The sequence below is a fragment of the Eucalyptus grandis genome, chromosome 6, assembly GCF_016545825.1.
Source record: "Eucalyptus grandis isolate ANBG69807.140 chromosome 6, ASM1654582v1, whole genome shotgun sequence".
NCBI classification, from domain to species: Eukaryota; Viridiplantae; Streptophyta; class Magnoliopsida; order Myrtales; family Myrtaceae; genus Eucalyptus; species Eucalyptus grandis.
The window spans coordinates 50,140,408-50,164,056 of record NC_052617.1 but is presented as its reverse complement, the minus strand read 5'-3'; the positions used below and the strand labels follow the sequence as shown (position 1 = coordinate 50,164,056).

Below are 23,649 nucleotides of genomic sequence, written 5' to 3'. Positions count from 1 at the left end.
GGCTGGTCTTAAGAACCTAGTGTCCGTGCCCACGTCCTCACAATTGTGCCCAAGTACCCAAGTTTTGCATTCAAGTCACCAATAGTTAAGCCTTGTTCCTTGCTGGTCGGGTTGAAGCCACTTGCGTGGCAACCCAAAACATCACAAGGAACACGAGATCTTTCCTTAGTTTGTTTATTATTCTTTTGAACACCTGGAAGGATAATAAAGCAATAACATCATTTAGTAATAGAAATTTAACAAGTTTAAATAACATACATATACATCTTTCTTTTACGTCCATCTTCCAAATACTAAGAAGAAGGTTGGGCCAACAATCATCCTTACATCCATATTTAACCAAAAGCCCGCATATACATTATTCAAACCATCGACCCACTAAAGTGTTTATGACCTCAAATATCATTACATCACCTTCATCATCATGATCAGATGGACCATCGAATCCCCTCAATGGTTGCACAATCTCAACATTAATATTAGCATATAAATTGAGTTCAAATCTACCAAATCAAGGCGGCTTTAAGATAGTAGTGACAATGCAGAGGAGAGAGGGGGATAGAGAGAGGTGTGTTGAGCAATTTGAGAGAGATCAACATGATTATTTAAGGTCTTTATTCATGTTTGTAATAATTATCTAGGCATGCAGCATTTTTTTCATTAATCTGATAGAGAAGAAACTTTCAAGAACAAATATGACCTGACAAATTCATAATGCGATAATATACAAATACGAAGCACAAAGTAGATCCAGGGAGGATTTACGTATGAGTATGAATAAAGGTTTCAAGCAATAAAAGGTCGAGTTCAATAAACACATAAAAGAGTCATGTTAAAGTTGTCACTAAACCATCCTACTTTTCATCAACATTCTATGTATATATAGACATGCATCGGATATATTGAGTTAACAGGTGAGCAAAGCGAAACGGCACAATAAAACAAGTGGCTCATCTCCGATCACCTGACAATACAATCAAGGTGATACACGTGGTTACACGGCATGCACGCAACTTGCACATCACATTCAAGTTGTTCCAAGCAAATCTTATATGATATTGTAGAAAATTATTCATATAAAGAACTTATTAATCAAGAAAAATCGGATCCATATATGACTATAAAACATCGAAATCAATAAGCACAACGAAATAAAACGTACCTGTTTGAGCCATTGCTCCAATTGAAGAAAAATAAATCGCTCTGATAATCAGAGATCTATTGGAATACCAGATAACCTATTTTAGTATAGCAGCTTTCAATTGGATTCAGCAACTAATTAATATAACCTACCATTTTATAGGCTAGAGATGGGACCTAGCAAACCCTAATCAACAGCGTGTCAACTAGGCCCTTCTTATTTTGGGCTTCAATTAAACACAATTGCCTACACTTCGCTGTTTAACTAGGCCCGTTATCAATAGATGCTAATACCCAATTCAATAAAATCACTGTAGGATTCAACAAATATTAGAATATCTATTAACTCAATTATTTAAAATAGAAAATAAATTAATTAATGTAAACCCATATTATAGAAAATTTCCAACATTCTCCCACTTGGGGTACATTAATTAACTTATTTTTATTTGGAAAAAGATTATATATTAAAAACGACACTATCGGGTTAATAACTGAAAATTTTGTTTTATGTGGCCACAACTTTAAAAAATAATATTCTAACGGCATCTCAAAATCAATCCTATATAATCTTAATATAGGACTATGGAGATCAGTGTGTTAAGAAAATACCACAACACATGACCTTCCATAATCACATAAAGTAAGTATTATATTTTCATGGATCATGAACCTAGTACTATAGTAAGAAATAGTGCCAACATGTGATCAAAATATACATTATTTCTTATCGGTCATCAATGCAATTTCTTAACAACATGAAACTGCATTAACGCAATTTCTAAACAACATGAAATTGCACAATTATGTCACAATCCAACGTGAAATTTCATAATCAGTGACATACAATCATCTTTAAACTAAAATTTGTTTAAAAATACTATTTTATACTTCCATTTCTCAGTTAACAGGAGAAAGGATAACAATAGAATCAACAATAATGATCATTAAAAATAAATACTTTAATGGACATCATAAAAACAGTATCAATTCGCATATAATTATAATATCCAGAAAATACAAATTATATAACTCCCACTAACAAAAAAAAAAATCAAAAGAATCTAAAACACCAATATTCTTTACACGTTATTTAAACAAAATGGGTCACAAGCCTTTTGTTAAAGAATTAGCTAACATTGACTCAGTTATAATATTCTCGATCACAATATCTCCTTCTTCTTCTTTTTGACCAAGTCTTTAACAGTATAATATTTAATCTAATTAACATTTTAACCGTGACATTATTGTTGTTTACAGTAAAGGTAAGTGTTTGTCACACATAATGCAATAAGATCAATTATGGGCAATAAGCAATTCAACAAAAATAATTAGTACATTATAAACTCCCCTTTAGACGGAGTGTATAATGCACAATTATTTTGCACATCATGAAATTTGTAAAGCAATAACAAGGAGAATTCCATACCTTACCAAAAAAAAAAAAAAAAAAAAACAAGGAGAATTCCATATAATTGTCAAGAGTCAATCCCCTTTAGGCAGACAAATCATTTAAATTATACTTCTCCATAATATCAATATAGAGGAGAATTATATATAATTTTCAAAACATTTATCCCATTTGGGCAGATAAATATTTTTCAATTATACATCATCATCTTTCAAATATAGGAATTAATGTTCATGCTATTTTCCAAATTAATATATACAATAACCCCCTTTGGGCGAATAATTGTACATACTAATTTTATCAATAGGAAACTCCATAAATTTATGCCCAAAATTCATCACATAATAGGAAACACTTTACAACATATGCTTCCAAAGATCATATTGCATTTTTCAAGCGACAATTTTTGCCACAATTTTTTTAAATATATTTTATTTTTTTATTTTAATATTTCGGACTCCCACGGGCCCAAGACCCACGAGCAGCCCAAATCGGACTGCGGGCCAGACCCACGAATCCTAAACCCTCACACTGCCCACTCCTTTTTAATTGAGAATGGCCCATGTGTGCAGGAGCCCATCTCCCTTTTAATTGAAAATTGGCCCATGAAATGGGTTGTTCACATAGCCCACGAATTTTAAAATATATATATATGGGTGAAAGGCCATATTTAGGCCCAGGCCCGGCTGGAGGTCTTCTTCAACCTCTAGCCGGGTCCCAAATTACCTGCAAAACCGGGTCACATGACTCGGAACTTCAAAAATAAACTCCCATTGATGTTTAGAAATAGAAACCCAATGTCCTATAGTGAAGCCCCTAAACGTTCAAAGCTTAAGCATAGAGGCCTTTGCTCCTTGTTAGCTTCATCAGAAAAGCATGTTGAAGACACGTGATAATTAAAAGAGGAAAGCTGCTCCCGAATTTGTTGGGGAGTTCTACAATTGGCATGCCATGCTCCCCAATCTCTACATTACAGGACACGGTATTTGAAGAAGGACAGATTGGAATTGCTTCCAAGTGGGCGCATCCATACACCCTAGACAACTCTAACAACTATTTCGTATTTCCCCTCTTTTCAAGTAGTTTAGGATGCTCAAATTTTTCCATTTAGTTTGAAATGCACATTATATTCAGGACAGCCAAGCGATCTTTCAAGATTTAATTTGATAGCAATTCCTCCTACTACAATCCAAGTGCCCCCATAGAGGAGGTTTTCTTGTGTATGGCAGCTTTCTATCAAAGACAGCAGCAGCACTTTCTCGCTCTAGATACACCAATATCACTGCCATTCCCCGATTTTTCCGAAATTTGACATCTTTCTAACTCTAACATTCCACATCTTCGAGAACCATTCATCAATATTATTATGCTAGAATACCCATAAGGTTTCCAGCTCAACCTTTTAACTTGTCCCCCTTAAAAACTCGATTGGTTCATTCCCATAATCCTGACATGGATGCCCGTGAGCATTGCGCTCCTATATCCATCCATGGACACAATCTGCCCAGAGGGACAACGGGGAAACAATCCACCACGAACTATAGAATACACGCGTGAGAGCAAGCGAAAGAAACACAGACTAGCATTCAAATCGTCATCTGCACAATGAAAGCGGTCAGCCCAACGCACGTAGCCCTAATTCGCTCCGATGGATTGTGGAAGATAGCAAGCACGCAAAGAGAGATCACATGAACAACTAATTAATCAAAAACAATCTAAGAATTCAACCATATTCAGGCTTCAAGAAATTCGGATCTAACACTCCCATGGCTGCAATTCAATTTTCTTAAATTTAAGCATTAAAAACTTACCTTAATGCAACAAAATGATGCTAGAACATATATATAACAACACCCATGCAACGATTTACAACGAACATCAATCAATTGCAAGTAATTTAAAAATTCTAGAACTTTTTCATGTATAAACCTTAGAATTTCAAATTTAAAGTTCTCTCTCAATTCTCAATGAAATTATACAAATTATATATGGTTGGAAATATCTTGACATGTTAAATAAAACCCTATGGTTTCAAGATCAATTGAGCAAAAAATCCACACTAAAAAATAACGCCCATATTCGACTTAAAGAGGAAAATTTCGAATTTTTCCATTAAAAAAAGAAGGGTTCTACATATATTATAGGCTCGATACCACATGTAAAAAATTATTCACATAAATAACTTATTAATCAAGAAAAATCGAATCCATATATGACTATAAAATAACGAGATCAATAAGCACTACGGAATAAAACGTATATATTTGAGCAATTGCTTCACTTGAAGAAAAATAAATCGCTCTGATAATTAGAGATCTATTGAAATGCTATATCTTCCAACCTATTTCAGTATAACAGCTTTGAATGGAATTGAGCAAGCGATTGGTATAACCTACCATTTTATAGACTAAAGAGGGGACCTAACAAACCATAATCAATAGCGTGTCAATTGAGTTATTCTTATTACATATTTCAGTTAAACAAAATTGCTTACACTTGACTTCTTTCAACAGGCCCATTATCAATAAATATTAAACCCAATTTTAATAAATTATTGTAGGGTTCAACAAATATTAAAATATCCATTAATTCAATTATTTAAAATAAAAAAATAATTAATTAATGTAAACCCATATTATAGAAAATTTTCAACAAATACGTCGCCGAGTGCCTTATCGAGAGCATCGATGGCGGCTCTCGCAGCTGGAACTTGCTGGGGTCTGGGGTCCACTTGTCCACTTGTCCCATTCCAATTGCTCTCTCTGCACCAGAACAAGCTCGCAGCTCACAAAAATTGGTATTTTCCGGAGGTGAGAACAGCGGTCGTCCCCCAGCACCCCTCGAATGTACATGGTTAGTTCCAGAAAGACACTGTCGACATAGCTTGTATCGATCTCAACAGGAGAACCCATCTCGGAATCTTCAAAAAGACGACCTCCGCAGAACAATCTTCGCTTTAACGACATGATCGCCTCAGCGCAACGTCGGACATTTTCCCACTCGAGCATCGAGAAAAAAACCATAGTGAACTTGCTGAAAAGCTCGCCCCTTTGCATGTTTTCTCGATCATCTGGCAGCCCCGTAGGGGTCTCGTCTGCTGATGAATAGACGTCCGCGCGTAAAGTCGTCACTTGTGTTGGAGCCATGGAAAAAATTGCTACTCGAAGAGCTGAAGTTGGAGGACTTAATTAGCTTCTCTAATCAGACTAGAACACAAGACAGAAATTTTAATTGCTCTTATATAGTTGATGTGTCGTGCTTGAACAGAAGGAATTCTTAAGTATGGATTCCTTTAAATAGAAAGATGCTAATTATTATATTGGACAATGATACCATGAGAATTGGCAAATGGAACATCATCACAAGGATGTCTTTTAATCCAACTACGCACAATTTTCGATAGCTCGATGGTTGGATTTGTGCTGTTAGAATTTAGGACTACCTTCTCGCACACGCCTATATGCCTTCGTCTAAATATATTGACTACCCAAAATTAGCTATTGGCCGAACGTCAGTTTGCTTGTTTATGTCGAAGAGACGTTGCTTTCCACTCGTTGCCAATGCGAGATACAATTATCTAACAGCACCCAAAAAAGGCACACGCTCTTATCTGAACGCGAATGGGAAATAGATGGTCAGACAATGTCAAGGGCTTGCCGTAACTGGGCGGCCTAGCCTGGCAAGGCCATGACCTGGCTGTGGTTTGTCCAGACCACCCCCTTTGGCCCAATTTTCATGGAAATTACTCACATATCCGCAGGTTTTCAAAATGACTAAAATACCTTCATGGATTTAGATATTGACTATTATGCCTTTCTTTTTTTTGTAAAGACTATTATGCCCTTTTGAGTTTAAGATAATGACCAAAATGTCTCTAAACTTAACTTTATAATACTACTTGCGGAAATATGAAATGCAATACACGATTTACAATTTTTTAAGGAAATAATGAAGATGAAGACCAAAGGCAACCAAAAAGCGACTAATGTCAATATCTCATATTCATATGGCGAGTTGCAATAGGTTGGAGAACGTGGATTATAGTCTTTATAAGTGTGAAAAATCTTGACATCAAGGAGTAGACAAGGTAGTTTTTATAAATAGCTTTTTCCATCCATTCCACATGCCTTTTTTTTGCTAGGGATTCATATGTGCAATTTAACATAATATTGGTCGTGATCTTAGGACCAGTAGCTGAGAAAAATTAAGTTCTGTCTCAACCATGCATGTAGTTGGTGCCTACTCATACCAGTTAAGTGGCCAAGAGAAAGAAAAATAAATGTAGGACCGGTTGGGTTTGTTGGCATGTATTATATAGGGCTATCAAAATAGGTAACAAATCCATATCTGAACCCAAACTAACCCGGACCGTCTATTTGACAAGCCTAGTATCATGGAACCAAAGAAATATAGTTTAACAAATTACGTCTCTAAAACCCATAACATCAAATTTTCCCAAAAGTCTTAAATAAAAACAATGCCTATTATGAATCAAATAGCGACCATACATTACCAAATAGCACGGGTGAAAGACTAATTAGAACACTTTCTTAAAGTCTTCATTTAATTAGTTATATCATTCTCATCCAGATCAGAATTAGAAAGTTTTAGAGAGAAAATCTCTAGGAGAGAATGCTTTTATTACTAAAATGTTTGGATGGATATAAAATGAGGGAAGAGATCTCTTATGTATACAAGAAATCCCTCCATTACAACCGTTAATTGACATTCGATTTATTGGATAAGATCACATCTCCCCATTTACCAACTTCCGACATTTATGCTAAGAATGCGCTAGAACCCTACACATTTATCGTGCCGTCTTGTCTCTAAAAATGTTCTAGAAATCCTAGACGGCTTTGCATGGTCTTCTTCAATCAAGTACGGTCCTTTGCTCATGGGAAACCTCTTATACTAGTTGAATGGCCAAGAGAAGGAAAAATAAATATGCATACTAGTTGGGTTTGTCGGTATGTACTGTGTACAACTATCAAAATGGATCACAAATCCATATCCAAACCGATCGACATCTACCCATCCCACCTGTTTTTTTTTTGGTCGGACCATCCCACCTGTTTGACAAGCTTAGTATCATGGGTTCAAAGAAATATAGTTTAACAAATTATGTCTCTAAAATTCATAACATCAAATTTTCCCAAAAAGTCTTCAATAAAAACAACTTATTATAAGTCAAATAATGACTATACATTACCAAATAGCATCAGTGAAAGGGAAAAATTACAAAAAAAAAAAAAAAAATGCAAATTCAAGCATAAACATTTTTTTTCTAACAAATTTAGTCCAAAGTCTTTTGTATTTGTATCAATTTAATCCATCCAATAAAATTGAGTTGGCCCATACTAATGTGGACACCGATTGGCACAGGCCATCCGGCAAATGTTGACATGGACAATTTTGTAATAATATTTTTTACAAATTTAATTAATTTTTAATATTTTTTATTTTCTTTTCCCTTTCTTTTTCTTTCTCTTTTTCCTACTTCCTTCTCCTTTAGTCGATCGCCATCACCGATAGCGACTGGCCAAAGGTGAGGGTTTGCGTGGCTAAGCCTCGTTAGTGGCCAATGAGGGCAAGCCTCACCGACCCTCGCCTTTGGCTAGTCGCCGATGGCAACCAACTGGAGGAGAATGAAATAAGGGGGAAAAAAAGAAAGGAAAATATAAGAAAATTAATAAAAATATGAAATAATAAAATATTATTAAAAAGCATCTACGTCAAAATTGATCAGATAAATTAAATTGGCAAAAATAGAAAAGGTATTCATACAATCTTGATCATCCCCAGATCATTCAATGCCGATTAGATTGTCACATTAGCAATTTCCAACCAAAATTCACCCTAAAGATTGCATTGACAAAATTGTGAAATGATTTTTAAGACTAAATTGGCATTCGTACATATTGCGCTTTTATCAATTCAATAATATTTTCAATTTTGCTAATGCAATCCTAAACATTTTCATATTTTATTAGTCAAGTCCATCCAGCCAAAATAAAGTGTCATGGTCGGCACTGATGTGGGCGATTTTTATTTATTTATTTTCTTTTTATTCTTCCTCTTTTCTTTCTTTAGTTTTTTTTTTTTTTTTTTTAAATTGCGACCGACACGGGTCGCAAAGGTCAAAAATGAATGAATGGGTATTGTGATGCCACTAGTAAGATTGATTCTTTTCTTTTTCTTTTTTTTTAATTTGTTTGAAGGGTAGAAGTGTTTTATTGAGGCATTTGGTCATCCATATGGAATTAGGCGGAACAGTGAATTTACGAAGGGGGTGATGGTGGATGATCAGTAGGTAGACGAAGTAAATGGAGAGGCCAGACAGGCGGAGAAGAGCGACCGGTGGAGGCCGTGGGGGTTCTGGATCCACGTTCCAACCTACCCTCGCCTCTTCCCCCCATCACGCGCCCGCGCCACCTAACCCCATCTCCCTTCGTCGCTTCCGTTTATCCTCCTTTACGATACGCGTTTCGCATTGAAGTTTCTTGTCTATCGCGAAAACGAAAGGGCAGCGTAGGTCCTAGATTAGTAGGGTCATCGAGGTTTACCATGAAAAATACCGGACGAGCTTCATCACGCTCGAGCGAAGGTTGCTAGATAAATCTATAATTGAAGGAGGGAATTGAATAAATAAATAGAGTTCAAGAATGGAATTGAATTAAAAATGATAAGTAAAGAACTTTAACGATTACATAAGCAAAATTTCGTCAAATTTTTAGTGGAAGTATCGGGTTAAGTAGAAATTAGAAAAGTTTAGAGATGATATCAAAAAATGAGCAAAAATGTAAGGATTATTGATATCCCTACCCCTATCTTTACTAATGTGACAGTTCAGGACTAGCTGTAGTTAATTCCATAAAATGTAAGGATCGTCCACATAACCAAAATTAAAGTGCAAAATTATATCGGAAGTTTAAAATAAGTTCTCTTTCTTTTGTGAAATCTCTTAATACATATGAATAATAGGTTGTTGCCTAATTCAATCCACCATAAAATAATAGGGATAATGACACAAATGGAATGTGATCCATGAAATTTTAATTTATTCAATGTAATTCCTGAATTTCAACTTAATGTTCAATATGATTGATGAGCTTTTAATCTGTTTAATGTGATCCATGACTTGCGATACATATTTAATATAGTTCATGAATTTTTGTTACTTGTTCAATATACTGTATGAAAATGATTAACGTGATCATTCCATTAAACATTAAATATTTTCATATAGTTCAAAAAATTAAAATTACATTGCACATATTGAATAAATTGAATAAATTATAAAGAATTATATTACACATTGAGTTTAAATTTAAGGACTACTTATAACATTTTTCCAAAATAATATTGATTGGAGCTTGTGAAACATAGTGAGTCCGCATCCAACGTTTCATCTATCTTTAGTCCATCATGAGCTATGCTCGAATTGGGGAGATACTGATCTTTTACTCTTTTGGGATTTGAAAATTTATTATCTACTTAGATGAAACTGTCCAAACTCTTAAGAAAAACTCCTGTAGATATCAACACGGGAAGCCCGCTCAAAAGTCGCCGTTGACCTTTTTACGTCCTCGCGCAACCCAAGAATCAAGATAAACGGGAGCAGTCAGATCACGCGGACACGCCGAGATCCGTCGGGATCGACGGCCCACAGGCGTTGGGTCGCACCATTAGGGTGAAAGCACAGAAACACGGGCCCGTAGCGTAACATCGCCCGTCCCGAACGCGCGCGAGCTAGTCAGGCGAGGGCGTTCAGTCATTGGCTCTCCCGATGGAAATTTGTTAATCCTCAACGGGTGAAGCGAGATCTGGCCGTACACGTGGGAGCGTTGAGCGGCCGCTGTGGATGGGGATGGCGGGAGCCGAACCTACGCACGTGGACCCGCATCTACCATCCCTCTCCCCCCGGTCATAAAGCCCTGTACTCACTCCGTTCCGCCCCACATCTCTGCCGTCGACATTCCAAGACCCCCCACCGAACCAGCAGCCGACAGACGATGGCGCCGCCCCCTTCCGTCCCCGTCAGCGAGGTCCAGGTCGAGTCCGTCAAGTTCCCGCCCTCCGTCAAGCCGCCTGGCTCCGCCAAGACCCTCTTCCTCGGCGGCGCAGGTGCTCCGTCGTCTTTCTGGTTTCCCCCGTTGTTGTCATCCGTTCACTTAGATTCCAGAAGGAGCAACAAAAAAAAAATTATGACCTTTTTTCTTTTTTTTTTTGCTTTTTGGTTTGTGGGGGATGGTGCAGGGGCGAGAGGCCTGGAGATCCAGGGGAAGTTCATCAAGTTCACGGCGATCGGGGTCTACCTGGAGGACGCGGCGCTGCCGTCGCTCGCCGCCAAGTGGAGCGGCAAGAGCGCGGAGGAGCTGGCCGACTCCGTCGAGTTCTTCCGAGACGTCGTCACAGGTCCGTGTCCTTTTTTCCTATTGAGCGATCCTATCATGACGCGGCTCGCCGGCCGGTGACTCGCGAGGGACGGAGTCCGAGGCGGTTTCTCATTGGCCGATGCAGAGTGTGGGTTTTGACTTTTTATTTTCTTTTTTTCTTCCTCTGTTTTGGTCTGAGGGGGAGTAAAATTTGGAGACTTTTGGCGTCTGTTCTTTTGGTTCCCGACGACGTTTCGTGGACGTCTTCCGACCGCCGGCCGTCGCGCCGGATCCTCTCGCGTCGTCGGAGCCAGCTCCGATCCGCCCGTTCATCACGTTCGTGGGCCCACGATCAGGTTTCCTAAACCGTATAAAAGTAACGATTGTTCGTGGTCGTGGAGACCTGATCGGCGAGTTGAGATGGGGCACTGTGGTGCCACCTCACGTGACGTCAGCTTTCTCCTTCTCTCTTTCTTCTTCTGAATTTCCAAAAATTAATTAATCCCCAGTGACAGTATGTCAATTAATATAGAAAAATATTAAAACAGTATCTAAGCTACCGTTGAAATGTCTACCATGTACGAAACTTTGAAAAGATCATATGAATGTATGATCTATTTTTCTTGTATCTTTGATCTATTAAATTAGAACCGATAGTAAACAAACCTGTCGATACCAGCTCGATCTGGTTCTTGGTGTAGACTGAACCAGACCATAAACAGCATCTTGGTCCCGGAGGTTGGTTGGTTGTCCGTCGAACCCTGATTTCAATATGCTGGTCTAGACTGAACAAGACCATCTTTACGTGATTGATGCACGGACGGGTTCTTTTGCTTTAAATCGTTTTCGCCTGGATGGTTAATTGTCCAAAGATTCCGTGCAAGCAAAGCTTTGTCGGCCTCATGATCGCCATGTAAACCTTGCTGAGGATACAAGGTGTAGGAGGAGGACCTTCTCTTCTTTCACCTGTCGTGCTTGTGTCGTGTAGGGGACAAACACTCAGTCCTCCAAACCAGTTGCAAGATGAATTTCTAACTCTTTGGTCGCCCTCTCTGTTCTTCATAGCTCACTTTGGTCTCATTAAGCTAGCTTCGGTTTTAGTTTTCCTTAACCTTGATTTCAGTTCCGTAGTTCCCCAATACGAGGCTGAGAATGAGAAAACTGTTCGTGTGGGAAACACAGGGGAGTTGCGCATGCTGTAATATAAATTGCAGATTAGAATCAGTTCCAGTTTCATCATTCAGTAGAGTCAGAGATGTCGACTTTTAACAATGAATTCGCTTTCGGGCTCGTATCTGATTTATTATGGAGTAGACTACTGCGATCGTGTCTTCCCTCTTTGCACAGCTTTCACTTAGGAAACGGTTTTCAGCTCTGTTCTCGTGATCGATTGTTTTAAAGTCTGGACTGGGATGATTAACCGGTGTGGCGAATCCCCGCAGGTCCATTCGAGAAATTCTCCCGGGTGACCATGATATTGCCATTGACGGGAGCTCAATACGCAGAGAAGGTCACCGAGAACTGCGTCAAATACTGGCAATCCGTTGGAACCTACACTGATGCCGAGGCTGTTGCGGTTGAGAAATTCCGCGAGGTTTTCAAGGACCAATCCTTCCCGCCCGGCGCCTCGATTCTATTCACACTATCGCCCAACGGATCATTGACGGTTAGTGATTAAGTATTACGAATACGAAAGTCTTGAGCACGTCGACGGTTAGGTCAATATTTGCTCAGCTGTCCTTTCTTGATTGTTGCCAAATCTAAGGGGAAAGTAGTTCTTTGAGGCTTAATGTAACTTGTACATCAACTGTTTTTCCCTCCTCTGGGTTACAGATTGCATTGTCTGAAGATGGATCCGTGCCCGAAGCCTCGAACACGGTGATCGAGAACAGACAACTCACGGAGGCGATATTCGAGTCGATGATCGGCAAGCACGGCGTATCTCCTGAAGCTAAGACGAGCCTGGCCTCGAGGATTAGTGAACTCCTGAAGGACTGCGAGAAGAAGGCGGATGAAGTCGACAAGATTGCAGCCCCGAAGGCGGCGGCGGCCAAAGTCAACGTCGCGTAGAATGGCGGAGGAGATGACGGGGGCAAGTCGGGTGTGGCGGAGGAGAGAGCGGAATCAAATGGCAGAACAGTGGCACCTGCCGCTATATAAGGCGGAGATAAAGCAGCAGCGTCATTAAGGGAAAATGACATTAATAATGTTAATCTCATCTTTGGATATTTAGTCGATGATCTTGGTGTGAAATTTGCAGCTTCGCGGTATGTGGACTTCTCATAAATGTTCACTTTTGTATTTTTATTTGATCACAAAATGGTAAAAAAAAAGAAGAAGAAGGAGTCACAACTTTCTAAACTATTATAAAATGTGAATCTAATCCCTAAATTTCGATTTGTTCAATCTATCTTGACATCCCATAATAAATTAAATCAGCCCGTATGACTTAATCACAAATTTTCATATATATTCAATTGGCCAAATTTTGGAATACTTTTCATTCCAATCTATTTCATACAAAACAAAAAATATGAGGTTTTTGAATTTTTGTCATTTTGGTCCAATGAAAACTATGGTAGTTTCAAGTATATTTTAGTTTATAAACTCTATAATAGTAAAAGCAAAATCTCATTCGTTGTTGTATCTGGTTGTTATTTTAGTTCTAAGTATTTCAATAAAGATATCTATAAATAATATAAATTCATCAATAAAAACTCATTTATATTAATTTACATCTTGTTTGTGCCTATTTTCTATTTAAGGTAAATCTGTGTTTTATTTTTGCGAAAATATTTTATTTTAGGTCATTAATTGCAGAGCTTGAAAATGAAAGACTTCACTAAATTTAATTATGGAAAACGAAATAAAAAAAGTTCGAAATTTTATATAAAAAAACTAGGCGATTATGAAGAACTATCGGTTCTAAATGTCCTAGAAAACACCTAGACTTAAAATAGCTAGAGATATCAACTCGCTATACTCTAATTTAGGTTCTACATTTTGAGATTATAAGCTTATATTAAAACGGCATTGTCTTGATATTTATCAAAACTATAAAGGTAAAAGGATACTAAATATATCATATTTTTGTGGACTTTGGAAACGGACTGAAATGAAAAAACATTTTAAAATCTAGGGAATAGTGTAATCATGAAAATTTGTGAATAATACCAAATGACTGGTTTGACTTTGTTATCTAAAGTTGAGAGATTAGATTGAAAAAATTGAAAGTCTAGGAACTAAATTGCATATTTGATAATAGTTTATGAACTAATTGGCAATGTTTCGTAATGATTTAGAAATTTGCGGTGACTTCTCGCACTTGTTTGATCAAACAAAAAGATGACATTGCTCCACCGTATTGAATGAATCAAAGTTATAAGAATGGCATTACAATTTGAGTCAAATTTTAGGGATCAATATAATATCATTTTTCCTTGAAGTAAAAGCAAAGTGTGTAAAGGTGCTTTATAACGTGACCTCTCCCAGCGATGCTATAACAGCTGAACGGTAGTGCTCAAACATGTTACATCCTTGAAAGAATCTGCCATGGTTGTCCAAACATAGGTAATACTTACTAGCTATATTCATATGTATGGACCTCTTTTTTTGTCTTCGAGTGAAGAGTGTTTTGTATTGCTCTGACCTGAACATAGAAAAAGTGTCCTACTCCATTGACTAAGGTTGCATTTGGCTGGCACCTGTTTTTGTTCCCAGGAACAAAAATTTCTGTTTTTGTTCTGGGAAAAAAAAAAAACGAAACGCGTTTGGGTGCGTTTACATTCCTTTTTTGTTCTTTTGTTAAAAAAAAAAGAAAAAAATAAGAAACAACAAATTTGCATTTCTTATTTTCGAAACAAAGCGAGAAACACTTTTTTATTTTCTTCTTCTTTTTCTTTTTATTTTCTTCTTCTTTTTCTTTTTATTTTCTTCTTCTTTTTTTCTTTCATGGCGGCGATCTCGACCATGGCCGACGGCCTCGCCCAGCCACGACGAGGCTCGCCGGCCCCCGACGAGGGTCGGCCTCGCCGGCCATCGCTAGGCGACGCCGACTGGCGGTGGCTCGGCCTCGCCGGATCGGGCGAGTCGGCATCGCCGGGCGGTGGCCGCGGCGAGGCTTAGCCTCGCCCCGCTGGGCGAGCTCGGCCTCACCGGATCGGGTTGAGCTCAAGCTCACCCGGCCAAGGCGGCCGACCCTCGCCGGGGGTCGGCGAGCCTCACCGTGGTGGGCGAGGCGCCGCCCTCGTCGGCCGGCCAAAAAAGAAAAAAAAAGAAAAAGGAAAAATAAGAAAAAAATATAAAAAAAAAGAAATAAAAAAATTATACAAATTTACCAAACGTGTTTGTTTATTTTTATTTCCGGAACAAGTTTACCAAACGTGTTTTTTGTTCAAAAATTGTTGTTAACGAAACATTTTTTTCTATTTCTGTTCCCTTGAACAATTTTTAAACAGAAACGCAAACAAACGCACCCTAAATAGATAAGCTCCCATCTACTTATGGAGATCTTATTGTCATGGGTGATAGAATATCTTAATATTAAAACATACATTCATGTAAACTTTAAGAGTAATTGACAGTAATATCATAAAATCTCACATGATATCAAAATAAGTGATTCCACATTTATATCTTTCCAGTTCTCTATTTATCTTCATAATTAAATATTTCATGCTAGTGAAGTTGAAATGAATTCAAAAAGTGAGACCAATGGCCTTCGAAGAGATTGCTTCATTCCATGCATTCTTTGGTGACTCAAAGCCTCTCTGTTCATATTTGACTCATCCGATGTTATGATTTGGGAAATCTATTGGGTTCACTTGCGGTGTGTATATTACAAGCAACTTCATTTATGCTAATCACAATGCTAATTTTAGCAAAATAAAAAATCAGAAATGTCTTAATTTTTTCTTATGATGAGTAACAACACAAAACAAGAAGAAGCATTTACACCATTTCGGGGTCTCATCCTGAATGTGTACTAGACCATACATCACTCGGCCACATAAATTGAGTCACAATAAGGTCGCAAATTGAGTTACAAATTATCTCGCTGAACATCAAGTATAAGTTGTTTATTCAAATATTAATTTGCAGTATATCACACCGCATAGAATTCTAAGTTTATAGACCGGATCGGGTACTCTAATTTTACTTTGTTAAGAGAGGTAGCTGGATAACCAAGAGCTTTTTTCTGCCGGAAGATGGTGTACTCTGCAACAAATGAGAATTGAGATGTTTTGACATAATCAAGTTTCCTCTGTGCATGAACAGATCATATCAAGAGGGTTAAGGTATTCACAGTTACCTAGCACGTAATTTTACCTAAGAACCATCTTTTGGAATGGGTAATATTTTTGTGTCACAGAGATTGGGAGCTCAAATTTCACATTAGCAGTCAACTTACCGGTATCTTCACCAACTTCTGCGCAGAAGTGAGCTCATTCTATGGAGGAAAAAAGAGCAATCAAAACAGAACAGAAAGAAAAAAAGAAATCTGCCACGATATTTCATCATAAAGAAGCTACTAATCCTCCGTACGGCCATGCAGCCGGGCTAAAATCAACCGCGTGCACCAGAGTACAACATCATCAACGGTGCAAAATAAAATGACGGAACTCGAAAGAGAGGAGGGGATTTACACTTCAGCAACGAAGATGGGGAAAGGGACAGAGATCCTAAAATCTTACGAAGTGAATACAGATCAACACTCTTTGACAATCACCGGATTATGGGGCGAAAGCACGTAAGAGTTGCTGGTGCGCAAACGGAGGATAGGTTCCAACGGAGCATTGGAGCAGAGTGTCGTCAACGGCTAATAGACAAGATTGTGGAAAAACTCCGGAGGTATCGAGGGAGGGCAATACTTCTTGGCCACGTATTTGTACTGAAAACAGATACCAACATATAAGTATAAAAAATTTCTTACTTTCACCAAAAAAAAAAAAAAAAAAAAAACAAACATATAAGTATAAAAAACCATAAACCATACTAATGCTTTCATTTAGCATGAGAACCTTAAAAATCCACATTTTCCAAACAAAGAGATAGCAAGAAAGTCTTGCTCAGTACCTTATGCTGGCTGTACTTCTCCCTGATTGCTGGTAAGGTCGAACCATGGTTGTTAAAACACAGCCGATGCAGATCCTTGACACAGTTTCCCAGATCGGAAGGCTGGTAGAGAGTGTAATGCTGCAACGTCGGGTCCTGCACAATATTGCGTAAGTAACCTCAGCCAACTTCATACTCTCTGTATGAAGAGAAGTTATTCAAATAGTCAGGGTCATACCCATGGTCTCTTCGAAGGGGTGATGACAAATTTGGCCAGAAATATTGCTGATGCAGCTACAAGAGATGGAGCATAACAAAGCATATCGTACTCTAGTAGAGAGAGTTCTGCAATATAGTTGGCCATGCACTCCAGTTGCAAAGATGGAACCTGGAAATAGAAAATAGCAGAGCCAGAAATACCGAGTCTCATTAGCATTAAGATCATGCATTCCTAATGACAACCAGGAAGACCCTATAGTGTAGATTTTTTAGTTCATAAAACAAATTTTGTTCTTAGAAATTTTCAGAAGTAAAAAAATAACAAAATTAGTAAGCTGTGGAAGCAAATGAATTGCACAACAGTGTATACAGTTAAATGACTTGAGATTAAGTTCATGTAGAAAGCTGGTTGCAAAGCTGAAGATAAATACCTCATTCACGCCTTGTGCAGCACGAACAAATCGTCTACATTGCATTGCCGAATAAACAGTCACCACCTCATGAAGCAATGTGAAAAAGAAAACTATGGCAAGTAATAATTAGCACGGACATACCTTAAAAAGCACTTGACAGTGGGAGCAGTCATTTCAAACTTCAAGTAATTCAACACAGAAGATTCCATTTGCAATACCTACATGAACATCAAGCTCCACTGCATTAATAAAAGTCTTAAGAATAGAAACAGGGAAAATCCAATCAAACGCCTACTGCACAAAAATGTTAGATGCAAACCTCCTCCTTGAAGTACGTATTGTCGGTAATGTAACAGAACTCTTCCACCTGAGGTGCACAGATCTCCTCGTACTTGCTGTCCATGATAAGAATGAGTACTTAAATATTTTGGCTTTACAAGAAGATCCTCGGCAACACTCAGAAAAGAAAAATGCCTGAAATGCAAAAATCTGTTTCTTACGCAGCTATCATCATGCAAGCAACACCAAGCAGCTGCAGACGTTGTCTATTCATCACATTTCCTGAAAGATACCGATCTATGTAGTTAACAGTCAGGTACAGTGTATCAGGTACGAGCCTGTATTCTTCAGCCACCTGCGATACAACCTGGAACTTCAGCCTCCAAACAACATCACAACTAGGAACTTATTCTCAGCCCTGGATAAGTTAAAAGCCTTTACCTCCACAAGCCAATCAATTAGGATGGCACGCATGCTGGCAGTTATATCCTTTTGTACTCTATCCATAAAATCAGTGGAAGGTCTCTTCTTGGCCTGCAAAATAGCCAAGATGAACAAATATTATGATAGAGAATCTCAAAATGCCATTGGTGTTGTATATAAACTCAAAAAGTTTTGTAAGCTTAGCCAACTCCGAGAAAAACGAAATCCAAAGTCAACGGGATTCTGTCTAGCCATAGGCCCATGCATAATGATGTTTGGTATCAATCAGTTGCCCATTTATTTCCAAACAGTGATTTAGTACGTTATGTAGCCTGTGAAAACAGATGTCTGTTTCTGAATTTCTATGTTAACGAAAATGATGTGTCAAATAGTCATCATAAACCATCCGTTTACATCAGAAACTTTTGAAAAGTATGGAAAGGCAGGAAGTAAAATCAGATTCCATTGTTTCAAAACAAAAATGATCTAGAATGCCCCATCCCATTAATTTGTTTCATTTGTCGTCAGCAGCATCTAGATTGCCTAGAACCTCGATCCTCAACTAACTGCAAACTGTACAATGAGATCATCTAGCTTTACAAAGTAGCATAACTTTAATTTAGTCAGCATGATCTCCCAGCCTTGCCAAGATTTTGTTCTTGAGGGGAGAGCAGTGACTAATGCCCAGGCCCCTACTCTGTCTCTCTAAATTGGACTCTATACCGACTTGACTTGAGCTGAACTAATAGTGCACGCTTTCTCCTCTAATTATGCAAAGAAAACCCTATTACTCAAACCATCAGACATTAGGAAGTGAAACTCATAGAAGGAAATTAGAATAGAATAGAAAAAAAGGCTGGACCTCAGATGCACGTAAGTGCTGGTAAATGTCACAAGCAATGGTTGCACAGAGTTGTGGATCCGAGTAGTTGTCGTCAACATTGACAATCTTCTCATCTGTTTCCATTTCCATGAGTACATCTCTCTCGCAAATGTTAACCGCTGGCCAATCATGGGTAGCCAAGGAATTAATGTCAATCTGACTGGCAAACACTGTGAACCATAGAACAACACATGAAAAGCACACTAAATTTTAGGTTTTGAAGAATTACCTGTTTTTGCTGCAGCATCTGAGATATAAAGATTGCTAAATGTCTTCCTGTCGATAGAATCAACTGCCGAAACATCCTCATTGTCGATATACTCAACGTCGGGACTCTTGAAAGACTCGCAGGTGGACATGCTCTCATCCAGCGAAACCGATTGCATGTCAGATCTACTGGGCGAAACAACCATGCTGCACGGCATGGGATCAACGGCTATCTCTATTCTTGGAATGGAAAGATTAACGCTAGGAAGAACTCCACTGGGTTTCGTGCTAGCATATCTCGGTAAAGCACTTCCCGAGAGGCCCATGATGGAGCTGGAAGTAGAAGATCCCTTCCTCGTCTTTGCCAGTTTCGTCGCATTAGCCACCTTCAAAATTCAAAATTCAGCTCATCTCTTCCATAAACAAGATGTCAGTACAGATTCAACAGACATACTACGGTCAAATACCGAACACAATCATATGAGACTGCAATTGCACACGACTTCTAAAGTTCCTAGGCATTCAGGCCATCCTAGGATTTTCTCAAAAGACATTAAAGGTATCCCCGTAAATTGTGCCGACATTTTGAACATTGGACAACATCTGCAACGCAACTGCTCGAGAATTACTGAACCAAACCAGTTTAGAGATCTATAGAGTTACATTGCTAAGCATCACTTCTCACGAGCAGAGCTGAAACAGCGACTGCACCGGTCTATCAGAGGACCAACAGGGATCATCGGTGCAAGACGTTGGTTCTCAGAACAAGCTATACGTTCTTGAGATGGAACCTAAAGATTTTCAAGAAACTCAATCTTGCAAGGTTTTCCGTACATTTTCGAGCACGGCATGATCCGCCAACCCTAGACCACGCGACCGTCGATCACCCAAGAAAATCGAACAAGAAAAAGTGCATCGCAAGGAAAAAGAAAAAGGTCGAAATACACGGAGGAAAAACATGAAACGCAACGAAAGTCGGTCGTCCATTAGAGGAAGCAGAGAGAACAGGAATCCCAATTCTGCACCGAACAGAACGCAGCAACAGAAGCATCAAAATGAAAAAGGCAAAACCAGAAAACAAAACGGAAAAAAGAAGGAAACCCCACCAAAGTGGATGGTGCCGATGAGCTGCGGGAATTGCCATCGCCGGCCTTGAGGTTGGTCAGGTTGCCGAGGGGGGCCCGCTTCTTGGCGAGGTGCGACGGGACGGCGGCGGCGGCGAAGGCCTTCCCGGCGTTCTCCGAGGAGGAGGAGGAAGAGGCGTGGCGCTTGGCGAGGGACGACGTCGTGGAGGACGAGAAGGAGGAGCGCCGGTGCTGGTTCGACATCTCGAGCGGCGGCGGCGGCGGCGAGACCAGCAGTTCAACACGAATCGCTATCTCCCCCCGCCCGCTCCGGTAACCCCCTCTCCGTTTCCCAACGGCGATGATGTATCCCCCCAATCTTTCTTCACAAAAAAGGAAGGAGAGATGGAGAGAGGGAGAGGGACTTTTCTCGATTCTATTTTTCTCTGTTTTTCGGTAATTTTGGAAAAAGGGGTTTTTGAGGTTTTTATTCGAGAGAGCGAGAGCTTTTTGAAATGTGATTTTAATAATTGATTTCCATCGTGCGCCTTAGGCGGGCAGATTTTGAACTGCGGGGGCCATCCTGGCCGTCCGTCGGGCTCGGTTATCGTTGGGGAGGAGCGTCGCGGAGTGGGGCCCACGCGTGCTTCCCTTCTCCCCGGCGTTGAGCGTCGCTCGCGTCACGGACGAATGGGACCGGTCGAGCTCGGTTGGTCAATGGCTCCCGCTCGCCAGCTTCGGGGAGCGCGATATGTCAGTCGCCGTAGACAAGGTCACAGCCTTGTCGCTGAGGAGCCGGGCTGCTTTTTTGAATTCGAATTTGAAACGGTCACTGAACGATCTACTTTGTCTTTTTCTGCCACGATTTTAAGCTTAGCGAGGCACCAGGCAAATTTCCCAAGGCACCGGGTACTTTTATATAGTATGACAAAATCACTGTCCGAGATTTGCAATTTTCCCTGAACTTCGTGGCCACCTTTTGATGAATTCCAATCACAAGGATGAGCTCAACAAGGCCTCTCATATTGTCCACGTTGGACAACTTAAGAAAAATTCGGAATTCTTTCACATGAAATAATCACAAGGCATCAAATATTGAATAGAACACTAACAAATGGATACCTACTCTTTCCTCATACTCATGTACCGAAAAAATCAGACATCATTTTTCACGCCTTGCTTTATAAGAGGTTTCACTCATATTATGTATTATTTCATATTAATCTTACAAGACTCATGACTTACATGCGTGGAAATCATTATCTTTATTGGTTTATTTTAATCTCATAGGCTTGGATAGTGTTTTTTCATGACCCGACAAAAGCTCGCCTTGAGTAGGTAAATTTGTTCACTATGGTAGTCACAACGTCTAACAAAAGCTAGTGGTTTACTTGGCACCATTTTCTAAGAATATTATTATGGTAAACGTAGTTTCATTGGTTAGCAACGCATCTTAACTTTAAAAATTTTAAAAAGTAAAAATAGTTATGCACCAATGTGGTGGTTGGTAAACTGGTCCAAGGCTCAGTTTGAAAGTTTAATTTATCAATTTATGCTCAATCTCAAGAAACCTTAATTGATCTATAAAGGATGATATGGGTTTATACGTGTCACTAATTTAGGGCTTTCCACTTGCATCATCATGAAGCGAGGTGATAGGCTTGCCCAATATGAGTGGGCTAATCCACTGCCTTAAACTTGATGGGGAGAGAGACGATAAATTTTAACTAATATGTGCATTACTAACGGAAATTTGGGGACTATCACTGTTTAAACCGAACATTCTCTTTCATATCATTTGCCAAAGTTCCATATTGTTTTTCATTTGAAAAAAAAAACAGTTAGTCGTTTATAACCAATATATACATAAAGTATGGTCTGTGAAATGGAAACAAGCCGTCAATAAGGGTGTATTTGATAACTATTTTATTTTAGGGAATAATTTCTAATCAGAAATTATTATTTTATTCTATTCCCAGGAACAATTTTTAAGTATTTTCAGGTATTTAATAACTGTCCAAAATATCTACTCCTCGAATAGAATTTTGTTTGGTATCATTCAAAATTTCTAATCCACATCATTTTCTTTTAATTTCTAAATAATTTTATTACTTTTTTCTTCTCTTCTTCTTTTCTTTTCTTTATCTTCTTATTCTTCAAGCTTTGGTCGGTCGCTAGCTAGAAAATGATAGGCAAGCAAGGGCTAGCGCCTTGTTGAATGGGCAAGTGGCCTCACCCGGATCTGGCGAGGTCGAGCCCTACTAGCAACTAGGCGAGCTCGGCCTCTCCCAACCATGGCTCGACCGCGCCTTGCCCCGCTTGGCGAGCCTCCAGCAGGCTTTCCAGATCTCGCCCAACCTTTGCCAACAACCAGTGATGGTGAACGATGGCGGCGATGGCAACTAATGGCAATGGTAGTGGAAGAAGGAGAGAGAGGGAAGAAGAACAAGAAGAAGGAAGAGAAGAGAAAAAATGGGTTGGCTTTTATTTTGGAATTGTTCCCAGGAATAAAGAATCAACTTTTTTCTACTTCTTGATTTTGTTCCAAATCTATTCCTCTAAACAAAAGAATAAAAAAAATTACTATTTGACTAATTGCCAAATGCGCATTAAGTTAACAATGTAATGTATATTGTCTTATTCGGTATGCAAGATGAATTAGTCATTCCAAAAATATGACTTTGTTTCATTTCAAAGCATGTCTTTATTGGTTCAATATAATTCCATGGGAAGTAAATCATGATAAAAATTAAGGGTGCATTTGGTAATATTTCCGTTTAGGAAAACAATTTCTTTTCAGAAATAGTTTTTTTTTCTATTTTTATTGCCTAGAACAATTTCTGAATAAAATAACGCGTTTTGTAATTATACAAAAAAATTATTCCTGAAATAAATAAATAAAATAGGAATGCGTTTGGTACAACCTATAATTTTTTTGTGTTGTGGAATTTCTTTTAATTTTTAATTTTTTTTTAGATTTTTCCTTTTCTCTTTTCTTTTTTTCCTCTCTTCTTTCTCCTCCTCTAGTTGGCAACAACAACGGTGACCAGCAATCAACAAGGATGATGGCTGGTGATCGGAGACGCGGCAATGGTGAACGGTCGGTGGGTGATTGGCCACAACAGGTGGTGAGTCTCCACCAACCGATTAGAAAAGGAAGAAGAAGAAAAGAAAATAA

At 38.8% G+C, this 23,649-nt stretch overlaps 2 protein-coding genes across 2 annotated transcripts; one reads left to right on the top strand and one right to left on the bottom strand.

Annotated features, from left to right (window-relative positions):
* Positions 1-10,489: 10,489 nt before the first annotated feature.
* Positions 10,490-13,293, top strand: LOC104450528 (chalcone--flavonone isomerase). Its single transcript, XM_010065116.3, has 4 exons — positions 10,490-10,678; positions 10,811-10,969; positions 12,372-12,595; positions 12,763-13,293. Exons 1-4 carry the CDS (start codon positions 10,567-10,569, stop codon positions 12,997-12,999), a joined length of 732 nt encoding a protein of 243 aa, XP_010063418.2. The 5' UTR covers positions 10,490-10,566; the 3' UTR covers positions 13,000-13,293.
* Positions 13,294-16,413: 3,120 nt separating this feature from the next.
* On the bottom strand, positions 16,414-20,942 carry LOC104450526 (cyclin-A1-1). The gene is made up of 11 exons (XM_039314785.1): positions 20,514-20,942; positions 19,430-19,793; positions 19,180-19,319; positions 18,336-18,428; positions 18,116-18,249; positions 17,935-18,010; positions 17,757-17,833; positions 17,634-17,667; positions 17,222-17,371; positions 17,005-17,139; positions 16,414-16,819 (listed from the first exon to the last, which is right to left on the bottom strand). Exons 1-11 carry the CDS (start codon positions 20,733-20,735, stop codon positions 16,748-16,750), a joined length of 1,497 nt encoding a protein of 498 aa, XP_039170719.1. The 5' UTR covers positions 20,736-20,942; the 3' UTR covers positions 16,414-16,747.
* Between the last annotated feature and the right edge of the window lie 2,707 nt (positions 20,943-23,649).